Below are 16,550 nucleotides of genomic sequence, written 5' to 3'. Positions count from 1 at the left end.
CTTTGACCTATATTTGGACACACAACTGAAAATTTTCATGAATCTGACTTTATTATTTTTCCAAATATTTAAAATAATCTTTTGGACTTGTATGGAAGCCACTCGAACCTGTCAAGCAATTCCACCAAAACTTCAGAAATATCTTTGACCTATAATTGGACACATGACTGCCAAGTTTCATGAATCTGACTTTATTATTTTGCCGAATATAAAAAATTTGCTTTTGGAGTTGTATGGCAGCCACCCGAACAGGTGCAGCTATCTCATTACAATTTTTAGAGCATATGTAGAATATGATTGGACACATGCATACAAAATTTTATATTTGTACCTTTATTAGTTTTTGAAATAATTAAAATAAACTCTTTGAGTTGTATGGCAGCTACCCGAACCCGTTATTCGAATTGGTCCAATAACAATAGGGTTCGTCCTTGGCACAAAAGAAGCAACTTGTGAGAGTTTGGTGTCGATTGCATTATTTGTTTTTGAGTTATCGTGCGATCGGACGGACGGACGGACGGAGAGACATGTCTAAATCAACGCAGAATTTTACGCTGAGCAAGAATATATATGTATGTCCATACCGCAGATGACTCCTTCAAGTAGTTACAAACTCCATACCAAAGTTAATATACCCTTCACGAAGTGCAGGGTATAAAAAGTAAGATGTTATGTATGTAAATACATCTTAATGAATTATTATAATGTAAACTAACGTTAATCATAAATGTATCATCACATAAAAAAGTTATGTTTTATGTATTAGTATTAGCCATTTTTTAAAACTAAAAACTATACTTTTATTTGATAAAAACTAAAATTACCTACACTGACCGAAAAAAGTATAGGCACAGCTAGAAATTTTATGTTTGAACCGAATTTCTGAAAAAAATATAAACTCTACAAAAAAACACTAAAAGTAAAATTTGTTCATTAATTCATTCTTCATTCAATACGTAATAACAAATTTTTAAATTCGTAACCGAAAAGTCAAAAAATAATTAAATAAAAATTTTAAGGCAAATTCGGTGCGAAAAAAGTATAGGCACAACACATGGTGTATCTTAATTTATAAAAAAAATATTAGTAACTAATATGAAGTAGGCATTCCTTTTCGTTTCAAAACTTCTTTTAGTCTGTTAGGAATATTGAATTGACTAGATTTTGAGTAATACTTGGTTGAATATTCGCCCATACGTTTGCTAAAACATCCTTCAATTGGGTCTTAGAGGTAATGTGATGAATTCCAACCCTTTTTTCTAAAACATCCCATAAATGTTCAACGGGATTGATATCTGGAGATTGGGGAGAAGTTTTTAGAGTACCGGAAACATTATATAATATCCACCCTCTTACAATATCTGCCGTGTGTTTCGGGTAATTATCTTGTTGGACATGAAAATGATTACCCAGACCCAAATTGATTGCGCTTTTCTTAAGATTTTCCTTAAGAATATTTATGAACATCATCTTATCCATTGTTCCTTCAATAAACACAAGCTCCCCAACTCCAGATGTGGCCATACAACCCCATACCATTACTCCACCTGTAAATCTGTCGTCTAGATCGCCCAGAATGTTTTGAAACATTTTTCCCGTTATTTTAAATCTGGAGTGACAATATAATGCAGCTACTGCAAATTTTTGTTTAGTCGAAGTGATCTGAACTACCGTCATTTGCGTTCCCTTGACTTGCCTTTGGTGCTGATCACAATGCACTTTATTTTCTTTTATAACTATTGCCGTCCGCTATATTTCCAGGGTGGTTAGAGTTGTAAATTCTATAACTTCGAATCCTGCTTCTTAACGTCATTTATGTGTTTCAGTTACGAGATACACGTCTATATATTCTGTGTATGTAGAAAAACTTCAAGCATGTCCTTTTTATTTGCAATACCATTGCAATTCCATGTTGCTATTTAAAATTACCTCATGCCATCATTTATCAAGTTTTTTGTTATTCGATTTTTTTCTCTAGCTCTCTAAAATGCTCAACCTTTAAGAGATTTTGTCCATCATGTCTAGCATATGTTGCATTTTATATAAAACATTCACGACACTAGCCCTTGTTTTATTGCTCGTGTTTATGTCATCGGTTTCCGTTTGGAGAACGTCCTTGTATGTTACATCTTTTGATACTATTCTGGAAGTGAATTGCCTCGGTAGCGGATTAGAATTCTTCTTCAAATTGTTGTTGTTTTTTTTGTTGTTTGTTATTCCTACGTTTTTGCAGTTCCTTAACTACAAGGCATCCCCTATTGTTTGCTGGGTGGGCCTCCAAACAAACATTCGACACCTTTTACACTGCGGAATGGCCCTATCCTTTCAGTTAAATAAATAATTTAATTGAATTTAAAGTAAATGTTATTTAAAAGATGAGAAAGCGAGAGAAAAAACTAATGAAAGAATTCCTAAATTTTCTAACATTAACTATACGAAATATTTGAATTTATATATTATATATAACAATATTTGAAGTTTTATAAATAAGTTTATAATAGCGAAAATAAATAATAGTGAAAATAAAAATTGAAGAATTATGTTTTGAAAAGCGATGGATTTCAATTTTTGCTTTTTTTGCCAAGAAGGAGATGGAACTGCATATAAGAAAATATTTCAAAGCCGCATGCACTTTGGATTTGAATTTTAGTACGAGTATTTTGCTTTTTTAAAGTTCAAATATGGTATGCCGCAGAGGAAACCTGCCACTACATTTCTGCGTTTACACAATACAAAAAATGCTTATGGTCACTGCAAAAAATAGTTAAAAATATACATTTTTAAGATTTTTGGGGGCTATAACTTTTAGAGATGGGGGGATAGACAAACGTTTTATTCCACGGAAAGAAGTTTCCGATAAAGATCTATGTACGTTTGAAATATCAGGGACTTTCTATTTTCAAGGGTGTACAAGGTTGTAAACATGTTAATATTAAACAAGAATATATTAAATAAAAATATATTTAATATCGTTAGCTTTTTATTTTGCTTACCTGGCAAAAATGCAAACTATGAAACAATTTTTTCATTAATTAATAATGTAGAAGAAAAAGTCGCATTAAATTCTAAACCATCAAAATTATTTTTATTTTAAAACATAATATTTCTTCACATAATCTGGTTTATCCTGTAAAGAATATTATGCTAGGATTAAAGAAAATATTTAACTTTTAATAGGAGTTCACTATCTATATAGTAAACTTCTTTTAAAAGTTAAATATTTTTAACTTTTCTTTATATCTATAAAGAAATCTATATTGTATTATACAAATCAAATGAGACCATCGTGTATTTTCGCTTATATTCTTTATCTTCGGAGGAATAACATAGAAAACGAAAACGAAAAAGAAAATTTTTTTGAATTCTCCCAACATTTTAGGTATGTGTATTATCATATTATAAATAGTACACAGAAGTGTTGCAGAACTTTTTTATTTTCCGTGTTATGTTTATTTTCTCATACGTTTAATAAGCCTATTAGGCAGCAGAAGCGATAACATACATTTAATATATAATGTATAATAACATTATACATTAATATATACGAGTAAAATAAAAAAAAAGAAATATAATTCGTGCATGAATCGATATACCCTGCACCTTTCATTGTTGCATAGCAATTGCTCGAAACTGCGTAAATATTTTACATAAACTTCACGAATACGTCTGACCTATAATTGGACACACGACTGCCAAGTTTCATGAATCTGGCTTCATTATTTTTCTAAATTTTTTTGAAATTAGCTTTTGGAGTTATATGGCAGCTACTCGAACCTGTCAAGCAATTGCATACAACTGTCAAGTTTTATGAATCTAGCTTTATTATTCTTACGAATATATAAAATTTGCTTCTGTAGTTGTATGGCAGCCACCTGAACCGGTCCAAGGATCCCATTGAATTTTTTAAGACATTTGTAGAATGTAATTGGACACACGTATACAAAATTTCATATTTACACCTTTATTAGTTTTTGGAATATCTATAATAAACTCTTTGAGTTGTATGGCAGTTACCCGAACCCGTTGTCCGAATAGGTCTAACTACAAAAGGGTTCGTCCTTGGCAGAAAACAAAAAACTTGTGAAAGTTTGGTGTCGATTACATTATTCGTTTTTGAGTTATCATGCGATCGGACGGACTAAATCAACGCAGAATTTTACGCTGAGAAAGAATATATATACACTAGAAGCCCCTAGTGCTAATCGCACTAATTTCAAATGGTTTTGAAAACGGTAAAACAAAATTAACTTGTTGAGCTTCATGACTATAAAAAATATAAAAAATAGTTACTTTGAGTTCCATCTTGTAACCCATGAGCACATCTAAAAGGCTTCGTACAGTTCGTACTCACCTGTGAGCGACTTATCACAGGTAATGCTACAATTTAGAGAAACTAAGTGTATGTATAAGTAAAAGAACTATGTTGCATAAGACTACGAAAATGCCTTTTAAATACTCTTCATAAATTTGAGGGAGGCTTTTACGCTTTTACTTAACATACCTAGAAAAATGTAAATTTAGCTCTTATCGGAGGCTCACTTTACGCTAACGAAATTTCCTTAAAAGGTCGTCAGTTAGATTTGGTAGCAAACAGAACTCAAATTTTTAATTTCAAGAAATTCCATCAATTAGTTCCATAAATATGATAACAAATCAAATTTTGGCTCCTGGTTTGGCTTCCAAACGCTGAAATTTCCAAACACTTTTTAAGTTCACGGTATAACTCTCCTGAATATAATTCTAACATATCACGAAAATTGGGTGAATATTTCTTTTTATATACGCCAAAATGTAGACTTGCTCCATATTTTTTGTTTTATATACTTTATATTTACATTATGTCGGATGTCTCGATCATCTCGGCTGTAAACGAATTGAACCTTAACTATTATATGCATTTGTACTCATTTATATATACATAAATATTATTTTTTTTGTTATAACATAACAAAATGCATGTAATTATTAATTAACGCAAAACTTTCTTGGGTGCTTAAGTGTACGAGTAAAACCAAACATAAAAAAACTCTTTTTTTTTACTCTTGTATTACTTAATTTCGTATGCGTTATAATGATTCATGCGCGAATTATATTTCTTTGCTGATTTTATTCATTTTGCGGAAAAGAATTATACAGAAACGAATGTTATCGCCGCTGCGCCTCGTAACAGGCTTATTAAATTTATGAGAAAAGAAACATAACCCAAAAATAAAAAAGTTCTGCAACAAATCTGTGTACAATTTATAATATCATATACTTACCTTAAAATGTTGGGAGAATTCAGATATATTTTTTCTTGTTCTTTCCGTTTTCTTTTTCTATGTTTTTTCCGAAGATAAAGAATACAATATGGTTGCGCCATCGGATTTGGCCTGATGACATACCGTTGATGACTTCTTCAAATAGTTGCAAACTCCATAACAAAGTTAATACATCCTTCATGATGGTGCAGGTTATAATAAAGTAATACTCAAAAAAAGGTTTCTTTAGCACTTTTCCATAAAAAATTTTGAAAAAAATTGCTTATTATTTTCACTCTGTCCGTCCGTCCGTCCTTGGACATGTTTACAAAACTTCTACATCCCTGAGGATAAAAAGCAGAAATGTATATAGATCTTTACTAAAACTTATTTCCGTAGAACAAAATTTTTTCCTATTTCCCTACATCTAAAAGTTATACCCCACCAAAAATGCCATTTTTTAACTATTTATTGCAATGAAACCATAAGCATTTTTCAAATTTTGCAAACGCAGAAAAATAGTAGCTGGCTTCTTCTAACGCGTCATACCACACTTCAACTTTAAAACACAAAATGGCTGCTAAAATTTACCGTTATCTAAAGTTCGTTTTTTTCCAAATTTTTGATACACTTTTTCTTTTATATTATACTTTGTAGGAGTCTGAAATTTACGTTACAAGAAAATTCTTTCCTACCTCCACCCCCTTTCAAGTTATCACCTCTCGAAATTTGTAAAATTTTAACTTTTGGCGCCTTATATTTCCAAAACCACAAGTTTTTTCAAATTTCTATTAACGCAGAAAACTAACGGTAAATTTCATACCATTAAAAAATACAATTATTTTTCTTAACTCACGCAATTAAAATCGAGCATTATGTAAACACCTCTTTAAACTTTTTTTGCTTTATTTCAGAGCTGCATAAATCGCTCATCATAAATTAATGCAATCCTTAATGAAATAATTACGGTCATGAATAAAAGTATCTTAATGGTATAGTAGGCATACCTAGATTGTTTTTAGAAGCAGTATTTTCACATACTTATTGGTTTGACCCAACTTTATTTATGTTTTGTTATAAACCTAAGTAGCCAGAAAAATTTTGCGTAAATTACATGCATTTATGTTATAATAAAAAAAAAAAGGATTTATGTATATGGAATTGTGTACATATGTATATCATAATTAAGGTTCAATTCGTTTACAGCCGCGTGATCGAAACATCTGACATAATGTAAATATAAAGTAAATAAAACAAAAAATACGAGCCAAGCTTCTTACACTTTTGCATATATAAAGAGAAATAATCACCTAATTTCCGTGAAATTTAATGTGTTCCGTGATTATGTGTTGATCATATCAGATTTTTTTTTATATAAGTCAACATAAAGTTTACAAAGAATATTATCTCTCTGAAAAAAAAAATTGTAATGCTATTTACTAAAATGGCCAGCCTAATATTGATAGCTTAATTGGTTTAAGAAGTAAAAGCTTATAAAAATTTTATCGTTCAGGGTCTTTATTGTACTTTAAGGGTAAAGTGCTCAAAAGTGATATAACAATTAATTTGATTGGGTTGTCTTTAATTGCTAGTTATGTTATCAAATGGCTTAAAAATTGTTAAGGTATTATGATTATGAGAGGATTGCTATCGACGCAAATTCTAAAAATGTTCAATCGGCTCACGTCAGGTAATGGTGGGGTATAAGTATAATTACCACACCTCATAAGCCATTTTTGAAAGATTTTTGCATGTTCACATTCGTTATCATTCTGAAACATGAATAATCACAAATAAAGACTCAATTTTTTGACACTCTGCTTTAAATTATTCTCTTAAAAATTGCTCTTTAAATTTGGCGTTAAGTTTACTAGTAATAAGAAGCAACTAGCCGTTGCAATAAAACTAAAGTCACAATTTTGAGTGTAAGACATAAAATTAGATTTAGTTGAAATTTCTTATTGAAGTATCGATGGTATTCAATTGTCTGTGCTCAATTATATTTTTTCAACGATGTTGCAAAAATGCACTATTAAGTTAGAAATTAGCAACTCACATATTAATATATGTAAGTATCTAATGCACGAATATGTCTATAGTGTTGCCATAAATTTGTTATGGGGTTCAATTTAATAATAAATACCTAAACTTATTGAAACAATAAACAAAAAATTCAAATTAAATCTATAAATCTAAACTATGCCTTTTAAAAAAATAAACGTTAAAAAATTTTCATCAAAAATTATTTAAAATCAAAATTTTCCATCAGATCGGGTGGAGAATTAAATAAAAATAAAATGAAAACACAAAATAAAAAAAAAAGCCACAACCCTCAGTCAACCATCCCTCCAGCCAAAATTTTTAACCAGAAATTGAAATAAAATTTTTCTTCTTTCTTTTTTCCTCATGGTTTCGCTGCTCGAATATGTTCTTTATTTATTTACTCTTTTGATTATTTTATTTTGCTTTTTTATTTTGATTTTATTTTGATATTATGCATGTATATTTTGTGAAAATGTAAATTTTATTTTATTATTCTTTTTTAGTTACTGTGTACGTTATATATGGTTTTTTATTCGAACTTTTTTTTCCTTTTTTTCGCTTTTTTTTTGTTTTTGCAGTTTGGAAAATTCGACCAACAATCAGAACAAGAGCAACCAAGTATGTTTTAAAAATAAAATATAGTAAGCGTATAAGGAAAACTGTGCAGCACCAAGAGTAAAAACAAAAGAGAAACAACAGTAGCAGCTGTTTAATTTTCCACAATATCCATCCACTAGAAAAAGGAAATTCAAAAAAAATTAATGCCGCCATTATTACAACAAGAGATGAAAATTCAGAAATTCAAAAAATTTTCTTCGATATATTTTTATTTCTAAAAATCGAATAAAATCTCGAAAAAGATAACAAAAAAAAAAATAAAAAAAAATACAAATAAAAGAGGAAAACAAAACCGAAAATCAATTCTTTGGCATAATTTGATTGAATATACAGGGGAGTCGCGATATAGTGACCATCCAGTAAAGTGACCTCCCAATATAGTGACCCAACCATTTGAATTTTGCGTATTCTAAATAGTGACCCAAAACAATTTTGTAACTCTAAATAGTGACCCTAAAAAATATTTTTTGTAAATCAACCACATGTTTTTTTCCTTATTGTAAAACCGTTACAATTGGAGTTGTTTTTTTTTGTTTTGCTTTCTATATTTGCATTTCTGTACATTGCTTTACATTTTTTGTCAGTAATTTGGAAGTGTTAAAACAATAATATCGTAGTCTTTCAATTCCCTAATAAGTAAAAATGACTGGAAATATTAGAAAATTTTTAACTCTAAAAGAAAAGTTAGAAATTCTAGATGAATTAAAAAAAGGAGTCTGCAGTTCAGTTTTAGCAAAGAAGTATGGTATTGCAAAGTCTACAATTTTCTCTATAAAAAAACAGAGTCAAAAACTTAGTTCTACTAATGCTAATTCATTTGGTGGCCTAGGTAAGTAGAAGTACATACATTAATTTATAATTAGTGTTTATTTCTGTGTAAAAATGACTTTTTTACCTGTATAGGTAAACGAAAAACAATGCGCACTGGTGAATTCTTTAAGCTAGAAAAAATGTTGTATGAATGGTTTTTAGAAGGCAGAAAAAAAAATATACCGATTGATGGTACCATTTTAAAGAACAAAGCTAAATACTTTTACAAAAAAATATATAAAAAAGATGACTTTTCTGCTAGTTCTGGTTGGCTCCAAAAATTCAAAAAAAGACACGGAATTCGATTTATAAAAATTTGTGGTGAAAAGTTGTCTTCTCAAAAAGAACTTGTAGATCCTTTTTTAATCAAATTAGCAGAAAAAATAAAGCAGCTTAATCTAGCGCCGGATCAAATCTACAACGCGGATGAAACAGGCTTATATTGGAAACTGATTCCGGATAAAACTTACGTTTCAAACAAAGAAAAAAATGCGCCTGGCCGAAAAGTTTGTAAACAACGTTTGACATTTTTAGCGTGCACGAATGCGTCTGGTGATCATAAAATAAGACCTCTTGTTATTTGAAAGTCAAAAAATCCACGTTGCCTGAAAAATAAACACATTCCTGTAGATTATGATTCTTCAAAATCAGCTTGGATGACTTGCTCAATTTTCAAAACATGGTTCGACACAAAATTTATTCCTCAAGTGAGATGCTACCTTGAACAAAAAGGTCTTCGTAAAACAGCTCTTCTTTTGCTTGACAATGCTCCAAGTCATCCACCTGAAGATGAACTCATAAGTGATGATGGTCAAATCATTACAATGTTTATGCCGCCTAATGTTACTGCCCTAATCCAACCTATGGACCAAAACTGTATTAGAATCACAAAATTGAAATACAGAAATCTACTTCTGTCCCACATAATCGCAAATAAGGCTGAAGATTTAGAATTTATATTGAAAAAATTTAACCTTCGTAATGCTGTTACAAACTTATCGAAAGTTTGGGAAAGTTTAGAACCTGTAATGATAGCTAAGTGTTGGAAAAAAATTCTTTCTACTTCTTTCGATAATGAATATGATTCTGAAGATGAAATCCCATTAATAAATTTAAAATCCCAAATGTTTTCAAATCAGGAAATGAACATTACAAAATCATTATTTCAGAAGATTTGTCCAAATGCCAACTTATCATCAAAAGATATTTATACGTGGAATGAAGATGTAAACTTAGATGATGAAACTCCTGCTGTTGAAATTGAATCTGATGATACTGACGTATCTGAAGAGGTAGTAGAAGTTCAAACTAAAATGAGTCATTCTGATGGAATCAAAGCCATCAACGACTGTTTGAAATACGCATTAGAAAATCGTGCAACAAACGAAGAAATTTCCGTTTTGAAAAATATTCGAGAAAGAGCTGTTTTGGAGCAAAGTAAGCAAACATTTAAAGAATGCAAGATTACAGATTTTTTCAAATGAATGCGTCAAAACCAGAACTCTTTCAAATAAATGTAAAAAGTTATTTAAATTCCTAACTTATGTTTTCAGATTCTTTGTTAATTTTTAGTTTTGTTTTATGTATTTGTTTTGAACTGAATGGATGTTATTACTTTTATTTTATAATTTTTATTTTTAAATAAAATTAAATAAGCGTACTTTATTAAAAATAAGAGTTTTAAAATTATTTTTCTGAAACAAATGTAACCTTTACTGATGAAGAATAAATTATAATATTGATTGAAGAAAAAAAAACACTAGTCTCGGAATAGTAGACTCCTCGTAACAATGACCACCCTGAACATTTAATTGGTCACTATATCGCGACTCTACTGTATTTATATCGTTTTTTTTTCTTTGTGTTTTTCCTTTGAAAAGGATAAATGAAGGATGTTAAAATTTATACTTTAAAAACAAAAATTAGAAGTAAATAAAAAAATAGAATATTTAAGATTATTTTGCAATATTAAATTTAATAATACTTAATGGCAGATTTTATAACCTTTAAAAATTCAAAAAAAAAAAGAAATCCAATTGGAACATGAAATTGTTATTTTTATTCAAGGATATTCTAATCAGATAGAAGAGAAATAATTCAAAAGGGGATATACTGCGGAACTTTTTCTTTTTGTAATAAAATTAATTCTTTTTACTTGTAAAATAAATCTATTGATCTATCTATGTATCTGCAATATCATATTCACAATTTTGAAACAGCACATTTTTGAACGATATTAATTTTATACTTGCCAGTTTCAAACACACCTCCATTTTTTAGATAGGGTGTCAAATTTTCAATCCTATTAATAGTATTTAGTTCAATCGAAGCGTCATGACTAAAGCAAGGTAAAATTACTTGTCTTTCCAAAAGAATGTCTTGGATGAATGTTGATTTACTCAAGTTATCTTTTAAGATGAAAAACAATCTCATATATATCATCGATTTATTGTGTAATATAATTGTATAAAAATGATGTATTACACTTATATGTCAAAAAATAAGTCAAAAAATATTAATCCCGAGTATTTTTATACATGTGAATTTACCTTAGCATTAATTTTTTGTTCATAAAGTTCAAATACTTGTAGAATGTAGACAATATGTTTCTATATAATTGGAATGTAGTAACTTCAAAGAAGTACTTTAAAATTTTTAAAATATCAACTTATTTTAGTTGTTATTAGTTGTTATTTTAGTTGAAATTAGAAAAAGATTTTTAATTAATTCCGATAATGTAAGATAGCACATTTCCCTAAAATAAATGAAAGAACTTTTTTTAAAAATGGTCTGCTGCTTAAATTATTCTTATTAATATATATAAAAATTTTTTTATATGTGCTCTTATAGAAATTCAGAATGGTTTGCAATTTCCGAAAATCGAGACTTTGTGAATTTTGAGACTTTAACAACTTAACGCTAAAATTTCAGAATTCTACAACTGGTCATCTGTAAAAAAGTGATATCAAAAATTAAAAACATTGAATTTTGAAATGTCATTATGCCATTGCAATATTTGACTTTGCTCATTCATAGTAGAAGAGGCAAGTTTCTGAATTTCTGTATTTGTGGAATTTAGAAAATGTTTGTGATTTTAATACATATTTCAATTTATGTAAAAGAATTCGATTTTTCGGGATTTTTCTCTATAATTTTATAGAACAAGATATAGGTAATAATTTTTTAGTAGAGACCTATTTGCAAGTTAATTCAGCTTTTAATTGTAGATGGTGTAACTTTTGCAGACAGACATTTGGGCGAACGTACGCGCAGATGAAGTTAGTTTTGAATGTAGGTTTTCAATAATTCATGCTCGCATGTGGATCCAATGCAATTCCGAAGCATGAAAAACTACTGTGGAAAATATTTTCCATACATTCCTATTTATGAAAAAGCATTTTATGCAAAATGTATATCACAAACTAATTTCAGCCTGCGCCCGAAAAAATATAAAGTAAAAATTCCTCAAATCATTTTTCACATATTTTTTCCATTGTTTGTAACATCCTTTTTTAACCTAAGGTTATATTTAATTCGGATGTAGTACTTAAATACCATTTTTTGTCGTAATGTATGAATTCATTCTTTTTTCACATTATACAACGATGTATGCATGTCATACACTACAATATCCTGGTTTTTAAGCTTGAAAATTTTGAACAAGAAAGAAATGTTTTGTATAAAATGTCTGCTAAAAATATAAAACATGGAAAAAATTATTTTGTTGTATTCACACAGATTTCGTTTAAAATATAAGCAGATTTTTCTCATTCGTTAGTCATTCTTTATTTTCAAATATAGAATTTGTCTATGGCTATATACATACACACTAACATTAATTGCAAATTCGTACTTTTAACTTAACTCCTGAAATTCACATCTATTCTTCTTTTTTCTTTTACTGGTTTCCATTTTGCTTCTATAAACGTGTGTATATAAAGGTATCTATTAAAGATTCTTGTTTTTGTATGTTATTTTCACTCTATTCTTATTCTGACGGATGGCCTTCTCTCCTCCTTTGATCTATTTAAATATTAAAGAGTGAGATAAGATAAAAGGGATTGTTTTTTTGTTTTTGTTGGTGAAAATAAAGGGAAAAAATTAAAAAATTCACATCAAAACATGAAATAAAAGAATTTATTTATACATGCATACGAATAATATATTGGTGAGTGAATATCTGTATTTGCATAATGCGTTTAGGTTGTGTGAAAGTATACTTCAATTTCATATCTATGTATTATATGCTGTAGCAATGTCGAGGAACAGCAATACCCAATTTGCAACCCTTGTGGCTGAACAGATACCACCTTCAGGCAACTTTTCATACATCTCGCATCAATAAATAAAAGAAAACGAATGAATGTACATATGCACATATTTATGTATCCATGTACATAATAAATATGCTTATAAAAAGTTTATATTAAAAGTGGATTTCCAGCCCCTTGTTGTTGAGTTTTGTGATATTTCGTAAACGTGAGTTTGCAGTTCCTATTTTTAGATTTATTTTTAGATTTATTAAATTTTGGAATTGTTATACATTATATTTGGTCTTTCCTTGTTGTTTGTAAACAATTCAATATTTTTTGTTTTACATTGTTGTTAAAAATGTTTAAAAAGACCTTATTTTTTTAACGCATCCCTAATATGACTAAAAATTTTATTTCTTATTTAAAATCTTTACTCAATAAAAAACATGAGTGTGGTCGCTTATGTGTTTAACATATTCCGACTAAAACTTTGAATAACTACATATTTACACGCATAATTTGATAACTTTAAAAAACTTCAATTTTTACCAGTTTTCTTTAGTGAATGAATTAATTACCAAATTTAACGAAATAATAATAATAGTCATATGTCGTGTTAGTTTCTTTTCTAAATATTGGCATTAAGCTTTTCTGACAATGTGAAGTAAAGGACTCTAAAATAAATTTATTAAGTAATTTATACAATTTTTCCAACGATTCGTTAATTTTTGATGTACTGTATTTTAAGAAAAATCAATTTTTATTGGTTTCTTATCTTGACCTAATCAATCTAATGGATGCGATTTTAATGCTATTTATTTTATTACAATAAAAACTTTTGAATTTCAATCAAAAAACCAAAAATTTTCAAGGATTTTAAACATAGGATTATTCACAAGTTTTTGTTGTAATTTCAACTTTAAAAGAATTTATTAAAATTGTTTTGAAAATTTTAATGAAGTTTTCCTAAATCGGTAAATTATTATACGAGTATGTATAAAAAAAATGCAAAAAAAAAAGAGAACAAAACAATTTATTAAAAACAAAATTATGAAATTGAATTACAGTTTTCCAATACCCTTAGCTTTGAGTTTGTATTCCCGCTCTGATATTTCATAACCATATAGACCGTTAGTTGTTCTTCTGATATCTCCGTTTTTCATATCTTCGTAATGTCTTTTGTGGTGAGTTTTCCTGTAATTCGATCCAATCCAATAGTATTGTGATCAATGTTAGCATTTAAGCTTGAAAACTTTTTGTTATAATGCCAAAAATTTCATAGTATATAGAAGATTCTGAAAAAAAAACATCTTTTTTGGTCAGAATTTTGAATTTAGTGATATTTAAATAATATTATTATAAGCATCATATTTTCCTTTTCCAAGCAACCATTTTACATTCTTATATTGTAGATATCTTTCTGGTTATGTATATTACTTTACAGTCACATAAAATCAAAATTTATAATTCTAACATTTTGCTTATTTAAGCACTTTTGTTCGAAAATAGCGTTTAGAAGAACTAATCTAAATTATAGTAAGATGCATTCTAGATCTAGAGTGACATGCAAAAATTAAAAATTATTTCGTACTTTCGCGATTTTTGTCGTACTTAAAACCAAAACGAAGAATGCCATTTTATTTGAATTTTTTTTACTAATCAATTACTTACATATGAAATATAACTGTTTGTTCCTCTTAAATCCGGAAGTTTTTATTTTCATTAATTTATTTTATTTCACGTTTGTTGTTGTTTTTGTGATATAAACAGGCCCGGATTTATCATACATGCAAAGTATGCATTTGCAATGGGCGATAAAAAATAGGGGCGCCATTGAAAACTTAAAAAACCCCTAAATTTAAAAAAAAAAAAATTTCACCCAAAAAAGGATTCCAAATTTTTTTTTGTACATCAATTTATAGCGAAATTAACTTAATAAAATCTACCTACATGCAAACATAATATTATGTTCCTACACATATTTTCTATTTGCACCATATAACAAAAAATGTTCATAGAATTAAAATTACTCATACATTTCTTTACTCTACACTACTCTTTCATTCTTATTTTTTATACGAATGCAGAACATATTTTTTTGAATGATATGAATCATCAGATTACAATTATTAATATTATTACTTTTATATACATTATAGAATGAATTTGTATGTATATGCCTATAAACACAGAATATTATTTCACACAGCTGTATACATTCAATCGTTCATATATATAAGTGAAATCGTCTCATATAATATACATACATATATAGAAGCAATGGACGCAACAAATAAAAATATTCAAAAATACACATGTACACATAATTTATATTGCCTAATATGTATAAGATCAACATTCATGCGTACACATATAATTATCTCATAAAGCAAAATTTTTATTTTGCTGAGATTGCTCCCTATCAACACTCGCTCGTACACATATAATTATATCACAAAGCAAGGTTTTTATTATGCTTAGTGATCTCCCTGGCTACACTCGTTCGTACACATTATATTTAAATTGTTTCATACATTCAAAATTTTATTTTTGCTTAGTTGTCGCCCATTCACCAAACAAACAAACACATTATTATAATGTATTACTTTTTCTGTATACTATTGCATTAGTAAACAACAAGAACAAAAAAAAAAAAACAAAAATTAAGAATGAGAATAGAAAGAAATTAGAACAAGTAAAAACGTTTCAGTCGGTATAAACCGATTGAATTATACCCTGCACTTTTCGTTATTGTGTAGCAATTACTTGAACCTCTGAAATCATTCTATAGAAACTTCTCGGACGTGTCTGACCTATAATTGGACATCCGACTGCCCAGTTTCATGAATCTGACCTTATAATTTTTCTAAATATTTAAAATTAACTTTTGGAGTTGTATGGTAAGTCCCTGAACCTGTCAAGCAATTCTACTAAAACTTCACAAATATATCTGATCTATAATCGGACACACAACTGCCAAGTTTCATGAATCTGACTTTATTATTTTTCCAAATATTAAGAATAAGCTTTTGGAGTTGTATGGCAAGTACCCGAACCTGTCAAGCAATCGCACCAAAACTTTAGAAATATGTGTGACCTATAATTGGACACACGACTGCCAAGTCTAATAATTTGACTTCATTATTTTTCCAAATATTTAAAATAAGCTTTTAGACTTGTATGGGAGCTACTCGAACCTGTCGAGCAATTCCACCAAAACTTCAGAAATATATTTGAGCCATAATTGGACACATGACTGCCAAGTTTCATGAATCTGACTTTATTATTTTTCCAAATATTTAAAATTAGCTTCTGGAGTTATATGGCAGGTACCCGAACCTGTCAAGCGATTCCTCTAAAACTTCAGAAATATATTTGATCTATAATTGGACACATGACTGTCAAGTTTCATGAATCTGACTTTATTATTTTTCCGAATATAAAAAATTTGCTGTTGGAGTTGTATGGCAGCCACCCGAACCGGTGCAGCTATCCCATTATAATTTTTAGAGCATATGTAGAATGTAATTGGACACATGTATACAAAATTTTATATTTATAGCTTTATTAGTTTTTGAAATATTTA

At 28.7% G+C, this 16,550-nt stretch overlaps 1 protein-coding gene across 1 annotated transcript; it reads left to right on the top strand.

The window, feature by feature from the left end:
- The first annotated feature begins 6,908 nt into the window (after positions 1–6,908).
- LOC129605878 (jerky protein homolog-like) lies at positions 6,909–10,195 on the top strand. The gene is made up of 6 exons (XM_055515874.1): positions 6,909–6,941; positions 7,862–7,901; positions 8,599–8,730; positions 8,805–8,903; positions 8,958–9,263; positions 9,342–10,195. The coding sequence occupies exons 1-6, from the start codon at positions 6,909–6,911 to the stop codon at positions 10,193–10,195; spliced, it is 1,464 nt and encodes a 487-aa protein (XP_055371849.1).
- Positions 10,196–16,550: the final 6,355 nt, after the last annotated feature.

This window comes from Condylostylus longicornis, unplaced genomic scaffold (assembly GCF_029603195.1).
Source record: "Condylostylus longicornis isolate FDR11 unplaced genomic scaffold, ASM2960319v2 ptg000016l, whole genome shotgun sequence".
NCBI classification, from domain to species: domain Eukaryota; kingdom Metazoa; phylum Arthropoda; class Insecta; order Diptera; family Dolichopodidae; genus Condylostylus; species Condylostylus longicornis.
The sequence above is the reverse complement of the archived record's forward strand: the minus strand, read 5'-3'. Positions and strand labels throughout refer to the sequence as shown.